Source organism: Sciurus vulgaris (assembly GCF_902686455.1).
Source record: "Sciurus vulgaris genome assembly, chromosome: 14".
In the NCBI taxonomy this organism is placed as follows: Eukaryota; Metazoa; Chordata; class Mammalia; order Rodentia; family Sciuridae; genus Sciurus; species Sciurus vulgaris.
The window spans coordinates 29798423-29825993 of NC_136475.1; the positions used below are offsets into that span (position 1 = coordinate 29798423).

General features: G+C 37.5%; 2 protein-coding genes across 6 annotated transcripts in view; both read right to left on the reverse strand.

Annotated features, from left to right (window-relative positions):
• The window catches only part of TPRKB (TP53RK binding protein), a 67124-nt gene that overhangs the window by 5155 nt on the left and 34398 nt on the right, over positions 1-27571 (reverse strand). The window lies entirely within an intron of this gene.
• Positions 1860-26041, reverse strand: DUSP11 (dual specificity phosphatase 11). 5 transcript variants are annotated; one of them, XR_013759391.1, is made up of 10 exons: positions 25789-26023; positions 24054-24129; positions 21478-21609; positions 18680-18803; positions 17743-17803; positions 15999-16045; positions 15482-15557; positions 15092-15253; positions 11267-11391; positions 1860-2068 (listed from the first exon to the last, which is right to left on the reverse strand). XR_013759391.1 is itself a non-coding variant. In XM_079111463.1 (9 exons), exons 1-9 carry the CDS (start codon positions 25887-25889, stop codon positions 11352-11354), a joined length of 819 nt encoding a protein of 272 aa, XP_078967589.1. In that variant the 5' UTR covers positions 25890-26023; the 3' UTR covers positions 11044-11351. The 5 variants fall into 5 exon arrangements, 3 of the variants coding, with proteins under 3 accessions (XP_078967589.1, XP_078967590.1, XP_078967588.1); XR_013759392.1 differs by having other exon boundaries at positions 1970-2101; XM_079111463.1 differs by lacking the exon at positions 1860-2068 and having other exon boundaries at positions 11044-11391.

Sequence of the window (27571 nt, forward strand, 5' to 3'; positions counted from 1 at the left end):
AAAAATATAATTCGTATGATCCTAATTATATAAGAAGATGCACAGTGGGGGAAAAGAAAGATATAGAGATGTACCAAAAGATAGCCATTTCTTTTTCTTTCTTTCTTTACCTTTTTTTCCCCCCAGTACTGGGGATTGAACCTAGTGCTACATCTTTATCCCTTCTTATTTTTTATTTTGAGATAGCATCTCATTAAGTTGCTGAGGCTGGCCTCAAATTTATGATCTTCCTGCCTCAGTCTCCCACATAGCTGGGATCACAGGGGTGCACCACTGAGTCAGGAAAATACAACTATCTTGAGTAGTGAGATTATTAGGTGATTTTTAGGTCCTCTGGGAAAAAAAAGTTTGTGTATGTTCTGAATTTTCTACAGTAAGTACACAAACATGAATACTTAAAATCAGGGAGAAAAAAAACCAAATACTTTAAATGTTTTCAACAGTAGGGATAAAAGAACTCCTAGAAAACCTCAAAATAGTGGGGTGATGGCACATGTCTATAATCCCAATTTTGGAGGCTGAGACAGGAGTATCACAAATTCAAGGTCACATCAGCAACTTGGTGAGATTGTCTCAAAACCAAACCAAACCAAAACAAAAGGACTGGGGGATGTAGCTGTGGTAAAGAGTCCTGGGGGAGGGGGGAATAAAACCCCAAAATAGTTCATCCTTGTTCACTAAGGCCAGAAACTTTAGAATTACCTTTGGCAACTGCTCTGGTTTGAACCCTCTGAAACTCATCTAAATTTTAACTCCCATTATTAAGGGCGGGGAGGGGTGGGACAAGGTGGGACCTTGAATAGGTGATTAGGACTTTACCTCATACGTGGATTATTCCACTCATGTGATTGCCAAATTTGTGTTTATCTCAAGGTGAGTAGGCTACAAAAGCCAGTTCGGTTAGGTCGCCTCGTATGCTCCCTCTCTTGTCATATGATACTCTATCAGCAAAGCCATCACCAAATGCAGCCCCTGGACCTTGGACCGAATCGTTAATCAAAATGAACCACTTCCCTTTATAACTTTCTCCATCTGATGTAATGTTACTAGCAACAGAATGAAGACTAAGGTAAATAAATACCTCTCACTCAAATTCCATATCCAATCCTTAAAATTCTTAAATTTTACCTCCTGAACATAATTTTGACCCGTCTGTTTCTCTCCCATTCCCACTGCAACCACTCTCTCTACACCAGCAGCCCCTGAAGGTCTCCTCATCGAAACCCCTGCACTTCCAGAACCCAAACTTCACCCCGCCCCCAGTCACTGTGATCATTTCAAAATATCTTGTCGTTACGGTACCGAGATGATATGATAATGCCCAAACTTTACGTCACGGTGGCCTTTCCACCTTCTGCTACCGCCACAATGGCCTCTTCTCAGCTTCCAAACAGCTCCCTTCTCTTTCTTCCTATTTTTCCCCTCGAATCTTTTCCTTCTCTCCCTCCAAGTCCATCTTGCTTGAATGCCCGGGGCTCAGGGTCCAGGTCTCTTATCGTACGCGCTCCTTATTACTGAGCACAGTTTTAACGAAGTTCAGCGGTGGCGTTTTTGACAGGGGGTCTCATTACGCGGCCCTGCCTCGGCCTAACTAGCTGGCTGCCTGTCGGTTCACGTCGCCTATCAGTTTATTTCTTGAAGGGAAAGGCTCTCACTTCCCTGCTGCATTCCCAGGGGCTGACTTTGGTAGTTTCGCACTACATATCCGCTGAGGGAACCACCAAGTACCATCCCAAGGAAACGGTTACAGATGCCCGGGCGGTGCCCCACATCCCGGGCAGAACTCACCGGCAGCTCCTGGTCCGTCTGGAAAGATCTCCCCCTCGGAAACAAAGCCCTGAACTTCCGGAAGTACTCCCAATCCCTGCACTCCGGAGCCCGTTTCCTGGTCGGCGTGCGGTCGCCATGTCTGGCCGGATTCGCACAGGGTCGTCTTGTTAGTTCCGCCACTGATCCCTCCTCCCGAGTCTGAGTCCTGTCTGCGGACACGGAGAACCGGCGGTAGTCCATCACTTTCGGCGGAGGCGGAAGCTTAGGTCTGATGTTCGATGTCGGTTTTGTCCTAAACCTGTGTGTGTGCTGTTTTCTTTTTAAATTCATTCTGACAAAAGATTGGTATCCAGATGATGTTAAAAAAAATTCAAAAATAATAAAACCTAATAGACAAAATGTCAGTAAACACGAAAAGATTACCAACATCATTAGTCACGGAAGAAATACAAATTAAAACACAGTGAGGTATCACCACCCGGCCACACGGTGAATATTACCAAGTGTTGTCACAGATGCGGAACTGGTTATGTTGCTGTTCTGAATGTAACCATTTTGGAAAAATGTCAGTTTACTTTAAAAAGTTAAACATATACTTAGCATAACCAACAATTCTATTCCGCGGTATTTATCCAGAAGAAATGAAAATATGTTCTTGCAAAGGCTGGTTTTGTGAAGCACTTTCACTGTGATACTGGTCCGTTGGAGATCCCAACAGGTTCCCATTAACCCAGTGTTGAAGAATAAACACCAGAGGAATGCCAAGGCAAGCGTAGCAAGCAAGTTTTATTTAAGAAAATGACAGAGGACAGACATCCCCTGAGAGGAAGTGACTTCAGAGCCCAAACCCGTAGGAGGGGGTACACCTTGCTTTCTTATAGACCCCAGAACACCCCTCTTTAATCATTGTCTTCTCTTTCCTCCTCCTGTGACTAGGAGCAGGGACTGGGAGGTGGAGGTTGACTGATAGAAACCCCATTGTTATTTCTTTGATAACCAGTTGTCACTCTTTGGACCCCCATCATTCATTACCTACACTGACTGCCTGACGTTTGCCCCTGTTCAGTTTGCTGAGGAATGTGACAATATTCTATCTACTTAGGCCAGGCAAGGCTGCAGGTGAATTGCTTTTTGGCAAAGAAATCACGTGGCAAGGTGAGCTCAGCGAACCCATTTTATAGAATTATTCTCTTCATGTTCCCACCATTCTCATCGATACGTCCCATATCAACTCTACATTGGTTACTGAAAAATCCAGTGGGACAGAACACCTCCATATGTAACAACAAAGATGCAGGCAGCACAGAAGCCTGGGATTCACTGTGAGCTGGACTCCCAAGACTCATGAAAGCTGCTCAGATTGGAAAGAATCTTGTCTGCGCACCTCACTTCCCCTGTAGCTGAGGGAACCCCCAAAAGCAGCCTGCCCTGGGTCCTTTTTTTAAATATATTTATTTTGATTCCTTGTAAACAAATGGGGTACAACTTGTTCTCTGGTTGTACAAGAAGTAGTGCCCCATGTCTTAACACCAAGGGAAGGGGCAACATGACACTGAGCTAAATAACTGAAGGACATCTTGTAATCAGGGAGACTGGAACAAAACCTGGGCAGTTCTGGCTAATCCTTCTTTGTCACATGATGCTGCATTCCCAGCACATTCTAGTCTTTCTTCCTTTCCTTATTTCCGGTACTGGGGATTGAGTCCAGGGGCACTTTATTACTGAGACACATACCCAGTTCTTATTATTTTATATTTTGAGACAGGGTCTTGCTAAGTTGCTGTGTCTGACCCCAAACTTGCATTCTTCCTGTCTCAGCCTCCAAAGTCACTGGGATTCTTGAGAACCAGAAATGAGAAAGGGAGAAAACTGCCTTGGTCCCAGACCCCCTGAGGTCTTGTACACTTGTCCACGAATGTTCATATCAACATTACTTGTAATAGCCATAAACAGCAACACCACTTTGGTGGACAAATTGTGAAAAATTCATACAAAATACTACTTGGTAATAAAAAAGGAATAAACTACAGATTCTTCCAACACAGATGAATGTAAAAAACATGCTCAGTAAAAATAGTAAGAAACTAAAATTAGTTAGGATTCCATTTCTACAAAACTCTAGGAATTACAAATTTATCCTAGAGTTACTGAAAGCGAGTCAATGGTTGTTCAAGATGGGGAAATGGGAGATTCTAACTCCAGAGGACTATTTAATCTGAAGCCAATGTTCTGTGTCTTGATGTGGTGTTACAAGGGCATATGAACTTTATAAAAATGCATGAAATTATGTACTTTAAAAGAGTACATTTTATAGACTAGAAATTTTACAATAAAATTGATTTAAAATACACTGAAAAAGTCTCAGTTCAGTAATAAGAATAGAATGAATTGGACATAACTTTTCTATGTTCATATATGAGTACACAACTGGTGTAACTCCACATCATGTACAACCACAAGAATGGGAAGTTATATTCCATGTACATATAATACATCAAAATACACTGTCATATATATATATAAATAAAAATAAAAACATTTAAAATTATTTTTGAAATGCTGGAATTTCATAGTTCATAGCAGCTAGTTTGTAGCCATCGATGGAAATAATTCACGTTCATCAAGTGAATGGATAAACAAGTTGTCATATATCCATACAATGAAATACAACTCAGCAACAAAAGGAATCAACTATTAAAAATGTACAATGTACTGTATTGCTAATTTTATCTCTAAAGCTGCTTTTTTAAAAGAGCCTACACTACATCTTTTTGCTGGAATAGCTAAAATTAAAAAACTGACAATAAGAGCTGATGAGGATGTGAGCAATTGTAACTTTCAAACTTTGTGGATGCAGATGCAAAATACTGCAGCCACTTAGAAATCCTAAGTTTGGTAGTTTCTAATAAAGTTAAACATTCCCTTATTTCACAGCACCTGTCCCACTTCCAAGAGAAATAAAGATATTCATATAAAAACATATGCAAAAATGTTAATGGCAGCTTTGTTCAAAATTCAAAAACTGTAAACAACCCAAATATCCTTCAACTGGCAAATGGATAAACAAATTGTGGTATATATATATATATATATATATATATATATATATATATATATGGAATTCTAACTTGGCCACAAAAGGGAACCAACAGGCAGTCCACACAATGACATGGATGAATCTCAAAAGCAGTATGCTAAGTGAAAGAAGTCACATTCAGAAGGTGACATACTCTATGATTCCACCTAGATGTCAGTCTAGAAAAGGTTAAACTACAGGGTCAGAAAACAGATCAACTGCCAACTGCTGCAAAGTGGTGTGAAGGAATTATGTGATAGTGGAACTAACCATTCTATATTTTGATTTTAGTGATTACAAACTGGCATGTATTTTTCAAAACTCATAGAACTGTATACTGAAAAGGGATGAATTTTTCAAAACTCATGTATTTTTCAAAACTCATAGAACTGTATACTGAAAAGGGATGAATTTTACTTTTTTTTTTTTAAGTCATCTCATGATTCCTTTACCTAAGCTGCAGGGGAAGAGATATCATTTTGCATCATTTGCAAGTTGGTTCAAAAGATCTAATTTATGAAATGTATTAAATGAGAACTTCCACAAGAATGTCAGCCTTGTTCTCTAATATTTACATTAATATTTGCATAAACATTTGTAACTTTTACCAAGTATTAAAATGAATGCAAGCTGGTGTCTGTGAGCTAACACTCCTGCTCAGCACGCAGGCCCAGCAAACTCTGGATCCTGCAGTGCTATGCCACATGCCTCCAGGCATCAAGGAAGACGCTGAGACCCAAAGGTTCGGAGTCGCACCGCACTGCTGTGTCTAGCACTGTGCTGGGCCCTTCTACTTGCTTTAGCTCAAGCTCAAGTGATTCCCTACCAAAGCACCCATTGTCCCCATTTTCCAGAAGAGGAAACTGACACTGCAGAGAGAACTAACTTGCTAACGGGCCAAACTAAAATCAAAACCTGGCTCCATTTTCCCACCTCTGGTTTTACATGTTGAACCTGGTTTGAGTTAGAGCTGCCCTTTTTATGACTGTTTTCTCTGACCTCCTAAAAAGACAGCTTGCAGAAGATCCTAGTTGTCCTCAGAGTGCCAGTGCTGATTTCTTTATAATGGTTCTCAATTGATTTGGGGGATGAAACTTGGAGTTTTTCTCTTGAACACAAATTGTCTACTTGGAGTGCCTTGGTGTCACTTAGAAGTTTGAACCTGGCCCAGCAAGGGACTGGCTGGGCATCAGTCATTCCTTAGGGAAAGGCAGAAGGTCAAGAATCAATGTCTCCACTTTCAGATTTGATATTGTTTAAAGAGCATATCACTCCCCTCCAGTCAAACTTCAGGGGAAATCTTTTAGCTCCCCATCTATAGCATGTAGCCCCATTGCAGGCATCTCGCACCCTAGCACACAATTGAGATTCATCTGTCTGTGCTCTCTCTCCTGTGTGCACTCACATTTCTCTAGTATCAAACTCTTCATAAGCTTGAATACTTGAAATTGTCCTTTTTAATATGATAGCCATCCTAGTGGGAGTGGAGTGCTATATTGTGATTTTGTTTCTCTAATGACTAATATGCTTGTTAGCATTTCTTCATGTGGCTTTCTGGTGATTTTTCTGGGGGGCAGGTATTTGTACATTTTCTTTAGAGAAATATCTATTCAAATTCTTTATTCATTTTTAATTCTTTTTAATATTGGGTTTTAAGAATTGAGATATAAGTCCCTTATCAGATATGATTTGCAAAATGTTTTTCCCATGATGTGATTTTTCTTTTTACTTTTTTTTTTGGTACCAGGATTGAACACAGGGGCACTTAAACACTGAGCCACATCCTCAGCCCTTTTTATTTTCTATTTTGACACAGGACCTCACTAAGTTGCTGAGGCTGGCTTTGAACTTGTAACCTTCCTGCTTCAGCCTCCTGAGTCACTAGAATTAAGGTGTGTGCCACTGTGCCCAGCTTTTTACTTCCTAAGCAGTGTCATTTGTGGTATCAAAATTTTAAATTTTGATGTAATCCAGCTAATCTACTTTTAGTTACCTGAAGATTTACATCAAATTTTCCAGTATTTTTTTATTGTGGTAAAATACACATTAAATTTTCCATCTTAACAATTTTTAAGTGTACAGTTCAGTGGTATTAAATAAATTCATAATGTTGTGCAAACATTACCACAATCTATATCCATACTCTTTCTTGTATTAACTGAAACTGTACCTATTAAACAATTAACTCCCCATTCCCTCCTCCCCCAGCTCCTGGCAATTTAAAAAAAAAAAAAAAAAAAAAAAAAAAAAAAAAAAAAAAAGCCAGACCCTGTGATGTACACCTATAATCCTAGCTACTTAAAAGGCTTAGGCAGAATTGAGAATTTGAGGCCAGTCTGGACAACTTAGTGAGATCTTATCTTAAAAAGCAAGCAAACAAAGAATCTAAACCTTGGAAAGTGTTCAACAAATGGGTCACATGCAATACCCAGAATTCAAAAACTAATCCCATGTCATGTGACTATAACCCCTCAAATGAATTTAACTCCAGATAACTTACCTTAGGTGTAACTAACACCTCTTTATGTTCTTAAAGGTATAAATATTTGTAGAATTCAGTGTTTTATCAGTGGGAGATATTGGGCACTTCCCACTTTTATATGTGTGGTTGATATTTAAACAACTGAGATCTTCTAGAAAGCAGAGCCTGAGGCAAAGATTAAATCACTGGTATTTTATTTGCAATATGTAAAAACAGAGCACTAAAGGTGAAGAAAAGGGTAAGCGAAGCAAGGAGCAGTGCTAAGCAATGTGATGCAACGTTGCTTTACAATGAGCCAGAAAGAACATGCAGGATGTCTGGCAGGTGTATTCATCACTCAGTAAGCCGGACCTTCTCTGGAAGGCTCAGAAGGCAAAACCATGGCTGAGAGTAGTGTTCAGCAGGGGCAGGCTCCCTCTGGTCCTCAACATTTCATTAATCGAGAACCCCCAGAGGGAGCAGACTCCTTCACACTTCTAGATCAGTACCTCACCCTTCAGTGGCAGTTCAGAAAGCCTATTGTGTAGCATTTCCTCCATCTCTAAAGTGGGGCCATATCTGAGAAGAGAGTATACAAGGTGTGGAACTGGAAGGACCTTGTAGGCCCAGAGCTAACTTGTATTCTAGTTAACTTGGGGATCTCAATAAGGTTTGCTAGCAAAGGTTTAAAAAAAAAGGGGAATGTGGACCCAGAGGCAGATGGTACTTTTAGAGAAGGAAGGGGTTGAGGGAACCTGAGATGGTGCCCTAGAACCTGTATTTCATATTGCACAAGATATAAATAAAATGACACAAGGTAACTTGTTGAAAATGGGATCTTTCCTTCAGTGGGCAGGGTTGGGAGAAAAGACTTTAGAGATGTGGCTTATACAACACGAGAAGGATTGGCTCACAGAGACCACAGGTAGAGACTACAGCCAAGGGAACAACCTGGAATAATAAGCACATGGTGGCATAAACGTGTATGGCCCAATGTACCATGAAATGGCTGGCACATAAACATGGAGTGGAACATACTAAAAGGCTTTGAGAAGTCAGCTTGCAGTCAGATAAAGAAAACCTTGACAAGGAGCTGAAAATGGAATCTGAAGGCCATAAGCTATTCAAGATTTCCAAGAGGAGAGTAACATGACTGAACTATTTTCAGAACATAATTCTGGGGCAGCTATTACAATTTCATAATAAACAAGGTTTAGATAGGAAACTAGATGGGGCCTCCTTCCATAGGAGTGTTTGTGGCTCCAAATCATGACTCAGAACACTCAATGGCCTGCACTCCTGGGACACAAAGCAGTAAATTTTTTTAAAAATCAAGCTTACTAGACTGAGGATAAACCCTTACAGCAATTTATCTGGCAATTAAATTCTCATTATGCTGGCTCTCACAACTATCTCTAGCCCCTACCCAAACCCCACCAAATAACAGTAAAGGAATTTTTAAAGATAAAAATTCCCAAACAAGTGGGAGAGATGACAAATATAGATGAAAGATGGCGATAAAATTTTCAAAGATGGTACCATCAGCATGGAGAAAAATAAAACCTAAATGTGTGTAGCATCAGGAAAGTAAACAGAAAACAGACTGACCAATCACCTCATTACCATGAGAAGAAAACAGAGCTTCCATCAGTTTCAATGTCCCAACCTTAAATACAGACAGGTGGGCCAATAAATATGATTACCAGGTATTACAAGAACACCTCGAATATGAGAGACAGAGACAAATACAATGAAAAAGGGAAAAGAAAAAAATAAGTTGATGAAGAAATCAGAAAGAACAGATATCATTAAAGAGATAAAAGACAATACATTCATTTAAGAAAGCCCCAGCTACTCAGGAGGCTGAGGAGAAGGATTGCTTGAGCCCAGAAATTCAAGGCCACCCTGGGCAAGAGAGTAAGACCCGATCTCTTTAAAATTACACACACATAAAAATAAATTAAAAAATATATAATTACATACATGCTAGTGTATATTAAAAGAAAGAATTTTTTAAAAAGCAAAATTGTTAAAAATAGAAAATAGGAGAAAAAATATATAATTAACTTAGAGGCCTATTTCAGAAAATCCAATGTTCAACTAGAAGTTCATCCAGAAGAAAAGAGCATAAGATGAAAATTTCTCATAACTTGCCAGATTGAAAGGGCTCACTAAATATAGCATCATGCATTTTAAAATATATTAAGACACCTGAAATAAAGATCTTAAAGCTTCTAGACAAAAACTACAGGTCACAAATAAAAGTTCCAGAATCAGAATAGTATAGGATTTCAACAGCAACGACAACATGCAGAATGATGTATATACATGCATTTAAAAGTGCTTACCTGCAATTCTGTAGCTAATACAACTATTAATGCAGAGAAAATAAATACATTGGTCATTAAAGGATTTAAAAAAATTTACATCCCATTGATTACCAAAGGATATTAATCCACTAAACAGGGAAGGAAATAATGAAAGCAGCAGCTATGGGATCTGGGAGACATAAGAGAGGCCTAATAAATGAACAGGGTAAAGATGAAGTGGAATCCTGGGGAAGGAGCTATGCCCCAGGTCTAGAGAACAGCCAATATACCTGTTATGAGTGGAGTTGTTTCCTAAAAATTCCTACGTTGAAGTTCTAAGTACCAATATCTGGAAATGTGACTGCAGTTGGAGACAGGGCTTTTCAAGAGGTAAGTAAGTTCAAGTAAGGCCCTAGGGGGCCCTCATCCAACATGACTGACATCCTTTTAAGAGGAGAGGGCTGAGCATGTAGCTTAGAGGTACAGCACCTGTCTAGTGTATATGAGGACCTGGGCTCAATCCTTAACACTGCCAAAAAACCCAAACCAAACCAACAAAAACCACTAGAGAGAGATTAGGACACTGACAGACATAAAAGAAAGACCATGAAAAGACATAGGGAGAACTAGTCATCTACAAAATAAGAAAAGCCTCAAAGAAATCAACCCTGTTGACATCTTCATCTTTTCTAGTTTCCAGAACTGTGAAAAAACAAATTTCTGTTAGGCCACACAGTCTGTGGTACTTTGCTATGACAGCCCTAGAAAACAAATACAGCACCTAACCTGGAACAGATCAAAAGGGCTCCAGGAAAGAATTCAAATGAAAGAGAATCGGATGAATTTACCCATGTTGAGATATTTTATAATGCTATTAGAGATTTGGGGGATGAACTAGTGATAAGTCTATTGGAAAAGAGGTAAAAAAAAGTCAAAAATGAGAGGGAAGAGGAGGATATAAGAAATGTAACTATGGTACCCTATGGCTCATATGGTACCCTATGGAATATTTACCTAGTAACGTGAACTTAGAACACTGATTTAACCACAAGTTGTGGTGTAGTGTGGGTAGGTACTGCAAAAGCAGACTCCTCATCTACCGTAGTAGGAATTCACCAATACACTATAACTAATTGTAAAATCAAGAAGTGGCAATATATAATCACATTATTTAAATAATGGAGCCAAACACCAGATGATAACATGAAACTACTTAAGGTTGTTGCTTTTGAGAAAAGATAATTGGGGCAGGGCAGAGGACTGTTCTTTTTCACGGTAATCTCAGTAGAGCTATCCGAATTCTAAAATGTGCTTTTTAAAAAAAATATAAATTTTAAAAGCCTGAACAGACTAAAGCCCTTTTAAAAAGGGAGCTGCTGGTCCTTTTGCAATGGTGTGAGCAGAAACCAGAACCAATGTATTATTGAATAAATGAAACAGGAGATATCAAATCCTAACTAGTATTTTTTTTTTTTTTTAACAAGTCATGCTGACAGCTAAAATGGGGAGATACAAAAGGGACAATAAATAAAAATTTTTGAAGGAGGCAAAGCTTATATGATGGCCCTTTCTATTGGGAGTGTTTTCCTTTGAAGCTGCTTGCCAAGGCCTTCTTTACAACTATGAGACTAGCTGGATTCCCATACCTACCCCTGCTGATTCTGCTTTGCCTCACAGTTGTCTTGCTCCAATTTCTTCCAATGTGAGCCTTCAGGATGTATCCTGGGGAACAATTCTACAAGAGTAGGCTTGTAGCAAGAAGGACTTTTGTATCTCTGTTAAATGTGGAGAGCAGAGAAAAACTTTATCAGCCATTACTTAGATCAAGTAGAGTACCCTGATTGAGCCAACTAGACATAGGCACGAACAGCTGAAGCAGAGTACTTCCTTAAGATCAGATTCCACATGTTGTTCATACATAAGAGAAAACAGAGAAAATACCCCTCATGTGCAGTATCAGATAATCTATGATACAAATCCTCAAAACCAGAGGCTTTAAAAAAGGAAGCCAAGTTGCCCTAGTATTCATCAAATATTGACTGATGAGACACTTGCTTGGGCAAGCAAAGGTTTTTGGCTTCCTCTGCAACTAAAAATAATTAACATTCTCCCAAATGATCTACCTGTGTGTTCCTGAGGTAAAGCACCACTCCAGTGAGAGGCAACTGGAGAAAAATCCTAGAGGGATGTTTAACAGAGGAGCAATAACATCAACAGTTTTACCAGACATCTCAGGCAATTTATGGTCACACCCCATTCCATTCAAAAAACAACCTTTATAATCTATAAAGTTTCCAAGCTTTCTGGATAATTCTACCCTGTTCATGACATTTATCCTGTAAGGTAAATAATGATTTGATTTAATTAACCAGCATTCTGGTTTATCAATTAGTCTCTCTCACCCAAATGATAATCAGTCTTTCAAATTTTATCCATCCCTGTGTTAGATGGCTTATCCGGCAATTTGGTGAAAGAAAGTTGGTCAAATCCCATAATTAATTGCCAAAGAAAGAAATGCCTAATCACAAAAACACCACAATTAATTACAGATAGTGACTAGCTTCTAAAGAAATTTTCTCCTAGGTAAATTTTAATAGAAATTTTGAAGAGTTATGGAAAAAAAGATACCGTTAATGACTGGGTCAAAAGAACATGACAAAAAAAACACTAAAAAATTCTGTACATACACAAACTTATGTTATAAGTCTAATCAGAAGAAAATACATAGAAAGAAGACAGAATTTAAAAAAATAACTGGCAAGGGAAGTTCTTAATACTTTAGTTCTAAAATATCATCTTCCTTTAGAAAAATTTAAGACTGGAATGACAGTTTTTCTGTTTTGTTTTGTTTTTTGCATTGCTGTAATTACTGTAAATCTATCAGCAAAGAGGTAAATATTAATGTAATTCCTTTAAAAGCTTGAACACATGTAAGGAAGCAATAAAACAGACTTTAAAAAAACAAACAAAAACCTCATTTGACCTGAAAACCTCATTTGACCTGATTTTATTAAAAGTCACTCCAGCTATCTTCAGTGCAGCTCTGGCCTCCAGGGAGATATCCAGGACAGGTTTTGTATCACTCGGTCCATCCCCAATGGGCTGGATAGGACAGTCTCTGATAACTGCCAGGACACCACCTCTTATCCTGGACTGCTTGACTGCCATTTGGCTTCACATTCCAAAAGTATCTCCTTTGTGAATAGTCCTCTCCAGCGGGGCCAGGAGGAGGGATATGGCCTCTCTGGTAAACATTCTGACTTTGTGAAAATTTTCTTAAACAAAAAGTAATAATCCATTATTAGTATTAGTGAAATATATAATAAGCTTTATGAAATAACATATAGATATTCTGGTTCTTCTGTTTGCTACCTATTTGATCTTAGCGGATAAATTACTTAAATTTTTCTATCTCCTCATTCTTTATAAAACAGAGCTAATATGTTGCCAGGCTGTTATGAAGGTATAACAAGACAATATATTTAAATTTCCCACAATGCCCTGGAATACAGGTTCCCAGGAGTCTTTCGACCTTTCCCTCCATAAGTGGTTGATATAAAACAATAAGCTATTTAGTATGGAAAATGGAGCAGCTTTTACTTTAATAAATTCATTAAAAAGTATAAAAAACACTCTATCAAACTGGTACATGCAGGTAATTTGGATAATTAGGATTTTATCATTTCAAAAGCAAGATCAGTGAATATACATAATTACAAAATATTTGGAAATTTGATAAAAATAAAACCCACAAATCCCTCAATCCCACTTCATCTAATTCAAGTGGTTCATATTTCCTTTTAGTCTTTTTCTATTTGAATCTTTTTTTTTGACTGTTGAATTACAACCTATTGTTTTTACTAAGTGAGCTATCACTTTCAATGGTTTTATAAAATGTCAAAGTATAAATATAATTACTGAGCTAGTCTCCACTGTTTGAAATCACACTACCAGTCTTTACCATCATAGTATTTCTTGCATTAATATCCCCAAATATATACCATTGGAGCCTGAGCACTAGGCCAGTGTCTCAGACATAGAAGACACAGTAGGGACTTTGGAAGTGTGCTGAATCACAGAATAAATATAGCTTGTCCCATATTTGGAAGTATTTCCTTAGTCTCAACATGGAATTACCAGGCATGAGTATTGTTATGGCTATTAAAATTGTTTCAAAAGGGTTATCACTGGCAAGATCTTTTTAAAATGCTTACATCTTTTAAAACAAATGCCAACATCTTTTTTCCAAGTGTTTACAATATGTTACACTGTTTTAACTCATGTAGTAGTCAATGTCTGTGGGGGTATGTATTATTAAAATCTCACCTGACTGATAAGTAAAGGGAACTCTAGAGAGGTTAAGTATCTCACCCAAGATCATACAATGGGTGAATGGCACAGCCAGGATGCAAATCCAGGACTAGCCTGACAACCATGGGGTAGGTTCATCAAAAACTGTTGCTAAAATAGTGAAAGAATAATACCTTGCTATTTTGTGATGGTTACTTTCAGGTATTAACTTGACTGAAGAAGGAATACCTATATAGCTGGTAAAGCATTATTTCTAGATATGTCTATAAAGGTGTTTTTGGAAAAGGCTGGTAGGTGAGTTGGAAGACTGAGTGGGAAGATCCTGCCTCAGTGTAGGTGAACCCCAATAAACCAGCAGAAAAGGTGAATTTGCCCTCACTACTGGAGCTGGGGCACCCTTCTTCTCCTGCCCTTGATATTGGAACTCCAAGTGTCCCAGCCTTTGGACTCCAGGACTTGCATGAGCAGCACCTTTCCTCTACTTTCCCATGCCTTACCCCAACCCATGGATTCTCAGGCCTTTGGTCTTAGGACTCAGACTGAGAATTACCAGGTTCCCTGGTTCTGATGCTTTTTTACTTGGATTCTGCCACACTATTGGCAACCTTGGGTCTCCAACTTGCAGATGGCCTGTTGTAGGACTTCTAAGCCTCCATAATAACATGAACCAATTTCCCTAATAAAGCCTTTCTTCCTCTCTATCATCTAATTCCTATTGGTTCTCTTTCTGGAGAGTCATTACAGACTATTTTAATCAAACAAATTTTTTCCATTTCCCAAGTAAAATACTTTTGTGATTTATCTGTTCAAATCCTTTATAAATGTTTCTATTGGGATTTTATTATTTTAATTTATATTTACTCTTTTTCCTTATTCTGAAAACTATACCACAATTCATGTAGTCTAAGAATGCAAGATTCTTTCTGGTAGACATATTAAACTTGAGTCTACTAATCAATAAAAATGTCTCTCTTTCCGAACTGCCTCTGAAATTACCTATTTCTCTACTCAGTATTTGATATTCCAAACTACAGAGCAAGATGACATCTTCTGGTTCACAATGATCAGTAAGACATCAACTCCTCATCATTATCATAATGCATTTTCAGTGATTTATAGTATTAATTTCTATTTCAGGTTCAGAAAAAGGAAAAGCAGAGGTACCTGAATGACTGCTGAAAGTGTGGGGTGTGAAAACGCCGGGAAGGCATCGGATAACCATAGGTCCGATGGAAATTATACCTAGATCCTTGGTTACCAGACTTGTTAGAGGTGTGAACTGGTTCCATGAGATGTGTTGAGGCTTCCAAATCACTTGACCAATTCCTCAAAGAGAATATTTTCACACAATATTACTGGTTTACCAACTTGGTAGTCAATTTAGTAAGTATATATTTTGGCCCATTAAAATAAAAATTCCTTCCTCTGCCCATCCTGATTTGTTAAGGTTTCCCCCAGCAAATGAATAAGCTACCAGAAGATGGACATATACAACCTGAATTATGCAAAAAAAGACCCTAACTACAAATATCACATATAAAATATAAGGCTTACTTTCTGATAGGACCATTCTGAAGGTCTTCAATGTAGTTTTGTCTTTCTATGCAATGTCCCCGGCACCTATTGAATACTGAGGAGTGGATGAACTGTTAGAAATAATTGTACAGAAAACAAATCTTTCCCAGAGAAAGTAAATCAAAGCTGAAATTCATTGACTAATTATTTAGGCCGTTGCATTTCATTACTTCCATATATCCCTTTATAAACTTTGGAAAAAGATTATCTTTCTTGGGTTTATTTATTTCTTGGGTTTATTTATTTATTTATTTTTCCTTTTTTTCTTTTGGTGCTGGAGATTGAACCCAGGGCCTCAAGCATGCTAAGCAGGTACTCTACCACTGAGCTACACCCCCAGCCCCAAAAGTTAAGCTTTCTTTTTCCTTTTTTTATTTGTTATATTGGAACAAATTAATTACAAACTACTTTTTTTCCCAAAACTTGAGACATTCATCTACATTTTTACCTTTAACTTTTATGAAAAGGGAGAAATAGTGACAACCCTCATACTTACATTCAATTGCATCATCTGGCCTCATGCCTTCTACATCAATCAAATATCTAACAAAACAACATAATTTGGGTCATTGATATATACAAAAGAAAAAAAGTTTTTTTCAAAAGGTCCAATTTCACTTATAAATGGAGACATAAAAATCCTAAGAAAATATCAGCACATCTAATCCAACAATTATTATTAAAGAATGATATGCCATGACCACAAAAAGACTTTATTCCAAGAATGCAAGATGACCCAACTTTAGAAAATCTATTAATAAAAATACTTACATTGATATAATAATAATTTAACTAATAAAGGAAGGAAATACAGGACCAAAGTGGCAAATGTTTTACAGGTATTTGGAAAATTAAGTAGTTGTTTTTCATCAAAATACTTTGTACGCTAAAAACAGAAAACTTCCTTAAATTGGCAGAGGATTCATCAGGAACCAACAAGCAAAAGACAAAGTGGGAAAATTAACATCACATTCAAAAAAATATTCTATAACAACTGTCTGGGCCAGAAGGAGAAGCCACCATCACCTCAGCCATTTCTTCCTCACTCTCAACTTCAACCCACCACCAAGTACTGACAAATGATATAACCAAAATATCTCTAGAATATGACCGTATCTTTCCACCAAAATGATTAGCACACCTTGGTCCAAGCTACTATTATGCTCAATTCCTACAAAAGCCTCCTAACATGACTCCTTTCTTCTGCAGTTCATTCTTTACTCAGTAGTAAAATGAAAGTTTGAAAATGCAAATTGGATTATGTTCTACACACTCAGCCCCAACAAAAAAGTTCAGTAGTTTTCTTCTGTTCTTAAAATAAAACAAAGTCTTAAAAACACAGCTCTGCATGATCTAGGTCCTATCCATACTTCCAGCTCCATTTTAATGCTATACTTACCTCATGGTCTGATTCCTCCAACATGGTTTATGTCATTCTGTTACAGGATCTTTGCTGCTCCTTATGTCCACAATTCTCTCCACAGTGTCCCTACCCTGATCAATACCAATTCAACTTTCTGATATTTGCTCAAAGCTCTCCGTGGAAACCTAGTTCCCTGATAGAAGTCAAATTCTTCCCAATTCATGCTCTCATAGTACCAAGTCCCTATCTTTCTTAGAACCTGTCAGAGTTATATTCCTATATGCATTTGTGTGATTCTTTCATATCTATTTCTTCATAAAAGGCAGTCAAGGTTCTTTGCCAGTACAGTGCCTACATATACCAGATGCTCAGTACGTACTCTCTGAATAAACAAACATAAATAGGTATAGTGCATTGATACTCATAGAATGTATAAAATGCACTCTTGAATTCAGAATTTCCACCTTGAGTGAAATTATCTCTGGGACAATGACAAATGTATTTAAAGATGCTCACACATGAATATTCACTATTTTAATGCTTTATATAATATCAAAAACTTATGACTTTTATGTTCATCAGCACACAAAGGAACAGTGCAGCCTTAAAAAAGAATAAGGTCACAAGTACTTTCGACAACATATTAAATTATAAAACAGAACATCTACTATACCATATACATTTGTATCTGCATTTTTGAAGTTTAAAAAGATGTACACTAAATTATTAATGATGGTAATCTCTGGGTGGGGAACTATATTTCTTTCTACTTTACACATTTCTATACTGATTACATTTCTTGCAACAAACTTACATTACCATTGTTATTAGACAAAAACAACTTAAACACAGTTTGCCTCTGGAATTGGCAACTCACCTGCAGATGAGGTAGCCAGTCCGGTTTAAACCATGTGTACAGTGGACACCAATAAGTTTGTCTATAAAACAAGAAATAAAGAGTTAAATAACTAAAATAGGTACACTAAAAAAGAGATGATTATTGAAGAGTAACATTTATAAGGTACCACAATATGACCACTACTCTGAAAAGGAATTTTTTAAAAATATACATGTATAATAAAAAATTATCTACTAGAAAGTAAACATTCACTGGAGAAAATTTCTCAAATAACCCCAATTAAACTCATTAGTTTGAACTGCAGAAGGTCTGGTCAGGTATTAAGAGCTGCAATTGTACTGAGACAAATACATTCAAATGGAGTACCTATCAGTAATTGATTTGATTATAGAAAAAAGGAGTGAGAAAAACCACAACGGGCTAGGAGAATAAAATTTGTTTTTGAATGAAACAAATGGAATGCCTTAACCTTTTTAAAAAAAGTATGCTATGCTGCGGATGAAACTTGGGACCTCACACATGCTAGATAAGCTCCACCAGCACACACCAGCTTGGCCTCTACTTTTGATACTGGATACAAGTACAACTATTCTCAAAGTGGAAAAACATAAGAAATAGCTTCAATATACATAGCCAGACCCTGAAATACTCTTTTCTCCTCTAGCCACTTAACCAATATAAAAGACAAAAAAACACTTCATTATAAGTAATTATTTTTAAGAGATCGGTGAGCTAGTTGAGCTCATATTTCTCATTAAAATCACTTTCCAAAGTAAACTGTTTATCTGTGACCCAGAAAAGGGGAAACCCTTAGTCTACTACCTAAATCTGACATTTTCACCTTAACACAATAAAAGACAATGGGCCTATTATCAGAACTATTAAAAATATCAAAACTTCCAACTTCATATCAAAAACATTGGAGTTCAGATAACATGCACATACAGAAACTCACCATTGTCTTTATTTTCTTTCAAAAATCCACTAACGGCAGATTTGAATTTAAAAATAGTGTTGTTATCAGGCACTTGATGCCCAACTGTAAAAATTTTTAGGTAAGGAATAGTTTCTGGCAAATCCTATAAGAAAAAAAACCAAGAAAACAATACATATATTATTTCATTTGTAGGGAAAGAATTAAAGACAAGAGGAGCTGGAATATAAACTAAGAAATTATAATAATCTTATTATAAATGTCAACAATTCTGATAAAAGAGCCACTTTTTTTCCCAAGCTGCTCCATCCACGAAGTATTACTTTTCATTAAAACTACAGGAGAGATAGTTAATAGGTATACTACCTATTAACTACTAGGTATACTACTAGCAGGTTCCATGTGAACAAATGCACATGGAGCATAACTAAAAATTATATGAATGGTTCTACCCAATATTTCACATTACAAGGGCCAGTGCCTTCATAATGCAGATGTGATTTAAGTAGAAGTATTCTTGGGGTGGGAAAAAGTATAGTTAAAAGGAAAAAGAGGGTAAGTGAAAAGCCTACAGCTCAGAAGTTAAATGGAAAGTATCAGCATGGACTCATGCTTTTACATTATAAACACGCATGCACAAACATAATTCCACTGAAAAAGGAACATTGTTGGCCTGGTAGCAATACATATCTCTAACACTCAGATGATAGTCTCTAAGTATCATTCCCACTAAAAGGAATCTAAGTACCTTGTTAAAATGGCTGATTCAGGCTGGGGCACAAGATGTACAAAATGAGCCTGGAACTTTTTTATACAAATAGCAAAAATAGTGAACAAAGATTACTAAGGTTGTTTCAAAATGTCTCAGGAACCAAACTGAGAAGCTCCAACTATCCAGAGATAGGGCTTTTCTACTTGTATCTCAGTAACAAAAACAAAGGCATGGAGTTCATTATGATATAAAAAATAAGTTAATAAACAAAATCCTGTTAGTCCTACTCATTACTGTGGAAACTTAAATAAAAGGAAAGAATCATGCCTGCACAACTGGGTCTCCAGATGATAAGAGGAAACTTCTCTTTAAAGAAAAATCCACAGCTAATAAATGAAAAAAGAATTATTGATTTCTCTATTTTTTGAAGTCTCAAAAGAACTGATGGACTAATCATCATAACTGCTAACAATCATAGAAAAAGATAATCACTCACTTATAAGCTTCCTCAGGGAAGAACAAATACATCATTACTCCTGAAAATGCCTTGTCAAAAAAATCCCAAAAAAACAAAAAAAACAAACAAACAAACAAACAAAAAAAAACTAGAAAAGTCAAGCCTGGATCTGATCAAGCTACATCCAACTACCAATGTGCAGAAAGTAAAAAACTAGAAAAAATGTTAATGACATATGGGGATGCAATTATCAAAAACTACATAACACAAACACTACCTGATTTCTTTAATACATAAATTTCAAGGTAAGTAAGGGGGCAGTAAGAGAGACATGGAAAGGAATTGATAGATAAGACTTAAGATACTTAACTAATTGCAACATGACAATATTTTATGACATTTAGAAGCTAATGCAAGTTTGAGCAATGACGGGATATGTACCTTTCAAGAACTGATATAAAAAAATAAAAGTACTTATACTTAAACACACATATTAAGGAAGTAAAGATAAAATTATATGATATCTGAGATTTGCTTTGAAATACTACAGAATGGGGTGAAAAAGATAAGGGTACAGATGAAACAAGACAGTCATCAGTTGATAAACATAAAAGCTGAAGGCATTAGTGGGTATACAATAAACACCTGTAAGTATTATGTCTCTCTTTATCTGTGTGACATTTAGGATAACAGCTTAAAAAACAAGATGACACTGGAAAAGTGCAGCAGTTTCTCTTAAGGTCAAACACAGAAGCACCATGTGACCCAGTAATTCTACTCCTAGTCAGACATCTAGAAGAACTAAAAGCAAGTATTCAGACAAATATTTATACACCAGCCCAGCATGGTAGCATGCACCTGTACTCCCAGTGACTCAGCAGACTGAGGCAGGAGGATGACAAGTTTGAGGCCAGCCTTAGTGACTTATCAAGGCCCTAAGCAATTTAGTGAGACAACGTTTCAAAATAAAAATTAAAGAGGGCTGGGGATAAGGCTCAATGGTAAAGCCCTCCTGGGTTCAATCCCCAATACCAAAACCAAAAAACGAAAAGCACACATTTGTACACCAATGTTCATAGTAGCACATTCACTATAGCCAAAGAAATAATCCAAGTGCCTATAAATACATAAAGGATTAACAAAACATGGCATATTCATACAAAAAAATATTTAGCCTTGAAAAGGAATAAGATTCTGACACATGCCACAAAATGCATCAATCTTGAAAACATAATTAATGAAATGGGCTAGACACAGAAGGACAAATATTATTCCATTTGTATGAGGTGCCAAGGATAGGCAAAATTATAGAAACAAAAAGTAGATTAGAGGTTACCAGGGGCAGGAAAATGGGAAGTAAAGAGAATTATTGTTTAATGATTATAGAGGTTTTGTTGAAAATGATTGAAAAAAACTGGGTATAAACAGTAGTAACGGTTACCAAATGGTTCAATTCATCTCTCCAATCTTGAGACAGCAAATAAAAGTAAGTAATTAAGGAAATCCGTTGGTTTCCTTTTAAAATTACCATTACCCATGAAAGGACAGGCTTCATATAAGCACAAGATGAAAACTACTAAATTATAACTAAATTACTATAAATCATTTTAATATGATAATGAAGAATGTTCCTTTAAGGGTTCAATTTACCTCTGACTTATAATAGCGCTGAGTATATGTTAAATCAATAATCAGTCCAAGTTCTTCATTTTGTTCTCGAATTTTGTTAAAAAGATCTAGAGGAGAAAAGCGTTCTTCTGGAGCAAGTTTGGCTTCAAAACTCTGTCAGAGAGAATGAAATAGAGAGCAAATGTGTGCTAAAATCCTCTATTATGCATTTATTCAACTCCTATGATGCTAGCAAACTATGAAATTCAAGGAGAGTTTCTACTCTTCTGGAAGCTAAATTACAAACCTCTCTTCCACTGATCCGAAGCAAGAAAAAGGCTCACTCAATATGTAAATGTTTGTTTATGTATGTTCTACATCTTAAATGACTTGTGAACATCCTAGTCAACATTAATACAGCTTTTTTTTTTTTTTTTAAAACCCTGCTATTTACTTAAGCTTTAGAATCTAACTCTGGTTCACAAAGTATTTTTTGCACAATTTTAATGTCCACTGAATTTCTCAGGGCAGTAATCACCTTATCAATAAAGTGAAGACTAAATTTTGTTTTGTTTGGAAATCTATTGAGTTGTTCAATGCTATGGAAATATAACACCCCTAAGTCACAATCTATATTGTGTAGATCTTGCATTCATATATAAGCATCTCTTTCTTTATATCTTCCAGTGTGCTAATGGTCATTAATTTAGATACTGAAATATGTTATTAAATTATAAAGTTAGTATATTATTTAAAGTTGTGGATTTATATTGATTTCTTTAAAAGTATGTTTTGAAGTAAATTATTTTTATCTGTAAACTTACTTATGGGGAGCAAAGGACACATTAAGAAGCATCTGCTACAAAAAGGAAAATGGAGTGTGATATGGTTGAAAACCAGTGTTCTAATAATTTTTTGATATATTCATAGCCTCTATTAAAAATAAGCCCAAATTTAAAAAAAAAATTGGTGGAAAACGATTTTCAATAGACAGCCAAAATTCTATTAGCTGATAGTTAATTAGAACATACAGAATTTTCAGTAGATAGCAGTGAGAATTTACAGCAAAGAATCTCACAGAGAATCCCCAATTCTATAGATTCAGTTAGGGACTCCCTTGTTTGGTGCAGAGCAGGGGAAATTCAAACTAGACCATCCAACTCGGCAGAAGCAGGCTGGCTCTTGGGGGAGGGCAAGCAAAGATGGTCACCAAGACACTGTAGAAAACAGTGGAAGCTGTTTCTTAATGTTATTTTGGAAAATAAGTATTTGGTTGAATTCCACAGACACATTCAAATGAAACAGACTGTTAAAGAACTTTCTCCATATTTCCAGTTTGGCTATAGTTAGCCATGACTCTAAATACAACATTATATGAAGCCCTGGCACACACAGTCACAAGTGTAAGCAGACAAGCCACTGACCAGCTCTGGCACTGAGTAGGAAGTTGCAAAAGCTCTGTGTTGTGGGCACCAGGTGGGAATTCTTCGAATTAATCAAAACTGCTGTAATTTCATAAATAATAGACCTGCATAGTATAATCTTTCCGTAGCATGGCTCTGAGAGTTAACTAAATTTACTTTGAAAAATTTAAAGTAAGAGAATCCAATAGTTCATTATAAAGTGGACACAGTCATGTTATGTTTTAGTACAGTGATAGCACTGTGGCCTCCATAAATGTATTCTAAGTAAAGGTCACCATCATCAAGACAAATACAAAAAAGTTCACCAATCCAAACAGCATGATTTACAGCAAGATTAATTCTTAAGATTAATGTGTAAATAAAACTAGTTTTCCCATTTAAAAAAAAAAAAAACTTTTGGATCAGAATTTGATTATGGTATATCAAGTATCTGGAAATGTTTAAAACATCAATGTCAGACTTTTTTTTTTTTTTAAATACTTTCCTATTCAAAAAGCTGATCTAATATAGTGGCTAGCCACAGAAGCAATGAAGTCAGGCTGCCTGACTATCAACACTCTACCACCCCACACCCAGCCCTCGCTGTGTAACACTGTAGACCATATGGATGCATGAGTTGTGACTCCTAAATCCCAGAGTCAGTCACAAATAAGGGTTCAATTATTTGCATATGTATAAAATTCAGAGCCAGATGAGTGATGATGGTAGAGACAATGTCCACTCTACTTTCAGAGGTTACAAGTGGCATGGTTATGAGCATCTACATCCCAAAAGAACGTCTCCCACCAAGAAAGCTCCTCATCACAGGATGTCACAGCTGGATGACACCATTCCTCTGCAGAGTTTGGGCTGCTCCTCTGTTGGCCACTACCACCCGACTTCCTGCTGGCTATGTGGCCTACACAGCCAAGAGAGAGAAAAGGGCACACCTTGTCTGCAGGTTCCCACCTAGAAGCAAGATACTGGGGTTTTTAACCCCTACCCCAAAAAGGAACCTATATTTATGATGTACACATTATTACTAAAGTTTTTTTGTAGTCAACAATTTTTATTCAATAAATTTTCAACAAGTGTTATAATATATATAGTGATATATATTAAAATTCCATATTAATTTGAAGAAGAAAAAGAACCCCAGTCTTCCATGTGGTGAATTTAGATTTCTGAAACAATTCTGAATTAACCTTTGCTTACCTTTTGCAAAGGAACTTTAAAAGCAATGAATCGAGTCCCAGGCATCCTCTGTCCAACTGGGAGATAGTCTTTCCACCTAGTAGATACATTCTTTGTTAGTCAAACTGTATGTTAGCTTTGTCTCCCTGCACAGAACAAAGGCTTCTGGGAAACCAGAGTCCCAGCCCACACAGCATGTCCCTTCTCTGTGCTCTGCATTCTGCCACTAATTCATCCCTGACTGGTAACAATTCCTTTTTCGCATCTCCCTACCTTGAAAACAGATCCAAACCAACAGGAAAAAGGCTTCCACAAATTGGAAATATCTAAAGTCAGCTGGGTCAGAACTTGGGCATCCCTCACACACTCTAACCTCAGTACCAAATACTAAGGTGTTATTGATACAAACATAGTGCAGTAGTTTAAATTCAATTCTTTCACTAAACACGATTGTTTAGTCTTCATACAACAGACAGCATCAAATTCAATTGGTAGGGCATTTAAAAAAGTTTATTTTTGAACAGAAAACTCTTCAAATAGAAAGGGACTGTGAACTTCATTTAAAAAGATAGGAGTCAACCCTGCAAAGTAATATTTGAGCTCACTTCTGCAGGACAAGTTAGAAGTAAGTATGGTGAATTCAATATATCTCAAGCCCAGAAAGTCAAGAGCAGTAAGAAGTGGGGCTGGAGAAGCAGAGAGGATCCCACACCATACAGGTGCCTCACAGACCATGTAAGGAGACTTTTTATTCTTAAAATAATGCTGATGTCTATGATCTACCTTCCAATTCCATTAAATTCCAACATGCTTTGAGTGCTGAGGCTAAACCCATGAGGACTTCACCAGCAAGCTATACACGCACACTTTTTTTTTTTTTTTTTTAAATTAGAGAAAAGGTCTCACTAAATTGCTGACCTTGGATTGGAACTTGTGATCTTCCTTAAGGCTCCCAAGCAGCTGGGAATACAGCCATGCACCATTGTGCAGGGCTCAATTTCAACTGTTCATAATGACCTATTTAAAAGATTTGTGTAAAGAACAGACTGGAAGAAAGTAAAGAATAAATATATGGACACTACTGCACTCAACTGCAACAGATCAGGCAAGACCTGCGTAGGATGCTGAAGGAGAAGAGATGGCAAATTCAAAAGATATTCAGGAGATAAAATCAAAAGGACTCAATGAAGTTTGGAAGGGAGAAGAGGAAGATTTCGAGGAGTAAACGGTTCCACTGCACATAGGCACACAGCCTCAAAACTGACCATCTGGGCATGTAGAGGAAGGTCTCAGGGGCCACCCGTTAGGAAGCACCTGTGTGCCTTCCGTGATTCCTGCCAAGGACGCAAACCTACTTTTCATGAAAGGTCTCAGGCAGGTACCGAGGGATTCATTTGAATTTAAATCTTGTTACTCATATTTTCTGTGCCAAGCAATAACACGACCTGAGAAATTCAAGGGGACGTTCCATCTGGACGATTAAGGAGCGTCCCCAACACCATGGCCCGCCTCAAAGGCATACCTGACCCGAGGAGAAAGGGACACAGCCTCACTTAGAAAAGGTGGGGCGGATCACAGAACACTGCACTCCATTCCTTTCAGCTTCTGCCGGAGGCGCGGCGAGGGTCAAAGGCTTTAATCCCGGGCAGACCGGCCAAGCTCGCCGCGGCGACAGGGCGAGGCTGAGACCACAAGACCTGGAGCCCACCCAGAAGCTACGAGGCGGAAGGGCCAACCCAGCAGCAGGGCATATCACCTTTCCGGGATGCGGTTTCCGCCCTTCCTCTTTGCTGAGGGACGTCCAGAAAAGTCGCGTCCCCGGCCCCAGCCACTGCGGACAGGATGCCATTGGCTCATGTGGGCGCCGAGATGCCGCCCACCCAATGCCAAGCGGGTCAAGGCCGTCACTGTGGCGTCCTCGGTGCCGGAAAAAGATGCTGGGCCGGGAGCGCGCCGAGCAGCTACCCACGGAGTGCGGGCCGGCGCCACTGCGCCTGCGCCACGCACTTCCCGTCCTGATGGCGTCACACGCCGGCTTGCTGAGTCGCTCGATTTACAAACAGGGCTCCGTCGCCGACAGCGCCCTCTTTAGCCGGAGGCCTGTAGCACAGGTCTGTGAGTTCAGTGAACACTCCTGAATTCAAATCTGCTGGCCCTGGAATGAAGAGTTAGGTCCCACTGCACCCAGTTCAGTATGTGTTCTTCGAGATGTTTCCAAGTGTTTACATTTACATTTTGTATATCTTTTATGGATATTTACTTTCACATATATGTATAGCTTCTTCCTACACAGCAGCAGCACACCATACGATTTCTACACTGTCTCTAGAATACTGATTTTTCTCTTATCCATCCAAGTTTTTAATGACCATAGTGCATTGCATGCATTGTAAGTAACATAACTAAAAATATCATCATTTGCTTAACCAGTCCCATATTGATGGACCTCTAGTTGTTTTCATGTTTTTGGTCTGGGTTTTGGTCTTCTCTTACAGGCCATGCAATGAACTATCCTTATACATATACACAACTATATCTAAATTTCCAGAAATAGAATTTCTGGAATTAAGGAAAAACAACGTTTTGAAAGATACTGCCTAAGTGACCTCCACAAATTATATCAACCTATACTCCCATTGCTAGCCAGACATTTACCTGGTTCCTATCAAATGACAGGTATCATGCTAAAAGTAGATAACCTTGGTTATGTCTTAGAAAATACCAAAACCAAAACAAAACTGAGAGACATGAGAGTGGAGCTCAAGTGCAATATCTGCACATACTTATCAGGCTGGGGGACTGAACCTGTTAGGAAAACTCTCAATTCAGCTACAAGCAGAAGAGCAAAGAACAGTGTGTGAGCCCTGACCAAGTACTGAATTCCAGATTAAACTGTAAATAATTATCATAGCAATAGTTTTTCATAATAATTTCTACTTTTCTATTTCTAAATTTAAAAGCACATTATATGCACTGTTATTATTCTTCACAACAATTTTTATTTGCAAACTTACAATTAGGCACATTCAAACTTGACAGTAATTTATAAAACACTCTTTTGGAACATAGGAAAACATATCTGATAGGTATATGGTGGACAGAATGCAAAAATAGTCCATATGTTTATAAACATTACAAAATACAAAATGTGACATAAATTTCTCAGAAACCAGAATAGCTGTATTGGTCTTGCACTTTAAGTTTTCAAAAAGACACAAGTAGGACAAGAACAAACTCAGTTATAGTTTCCAGGAGAAAATCCATACCTAGGCAGGATAGTTTCCAGAAAATATGGGAAGAGGCAAAGTGTAGGCCTTTGGAGAGGCCTTATTGATTCCAATAAGAGGTAATAGAATGTCTTCATCCATAGTTCACAGGAATGGAAAATAGAGACAGGAGTAAGGGATATTAGGAGCAACAGTTAAGTAGTTGACACTAATAAAATGTGACAGTATCTGGTAGGGCCTCGGTATCATAAAGAGACTTGAGGGTTTCTGGTCTTTAATAAAACAAAAAGAGAATATGAAGAGAACATGGAA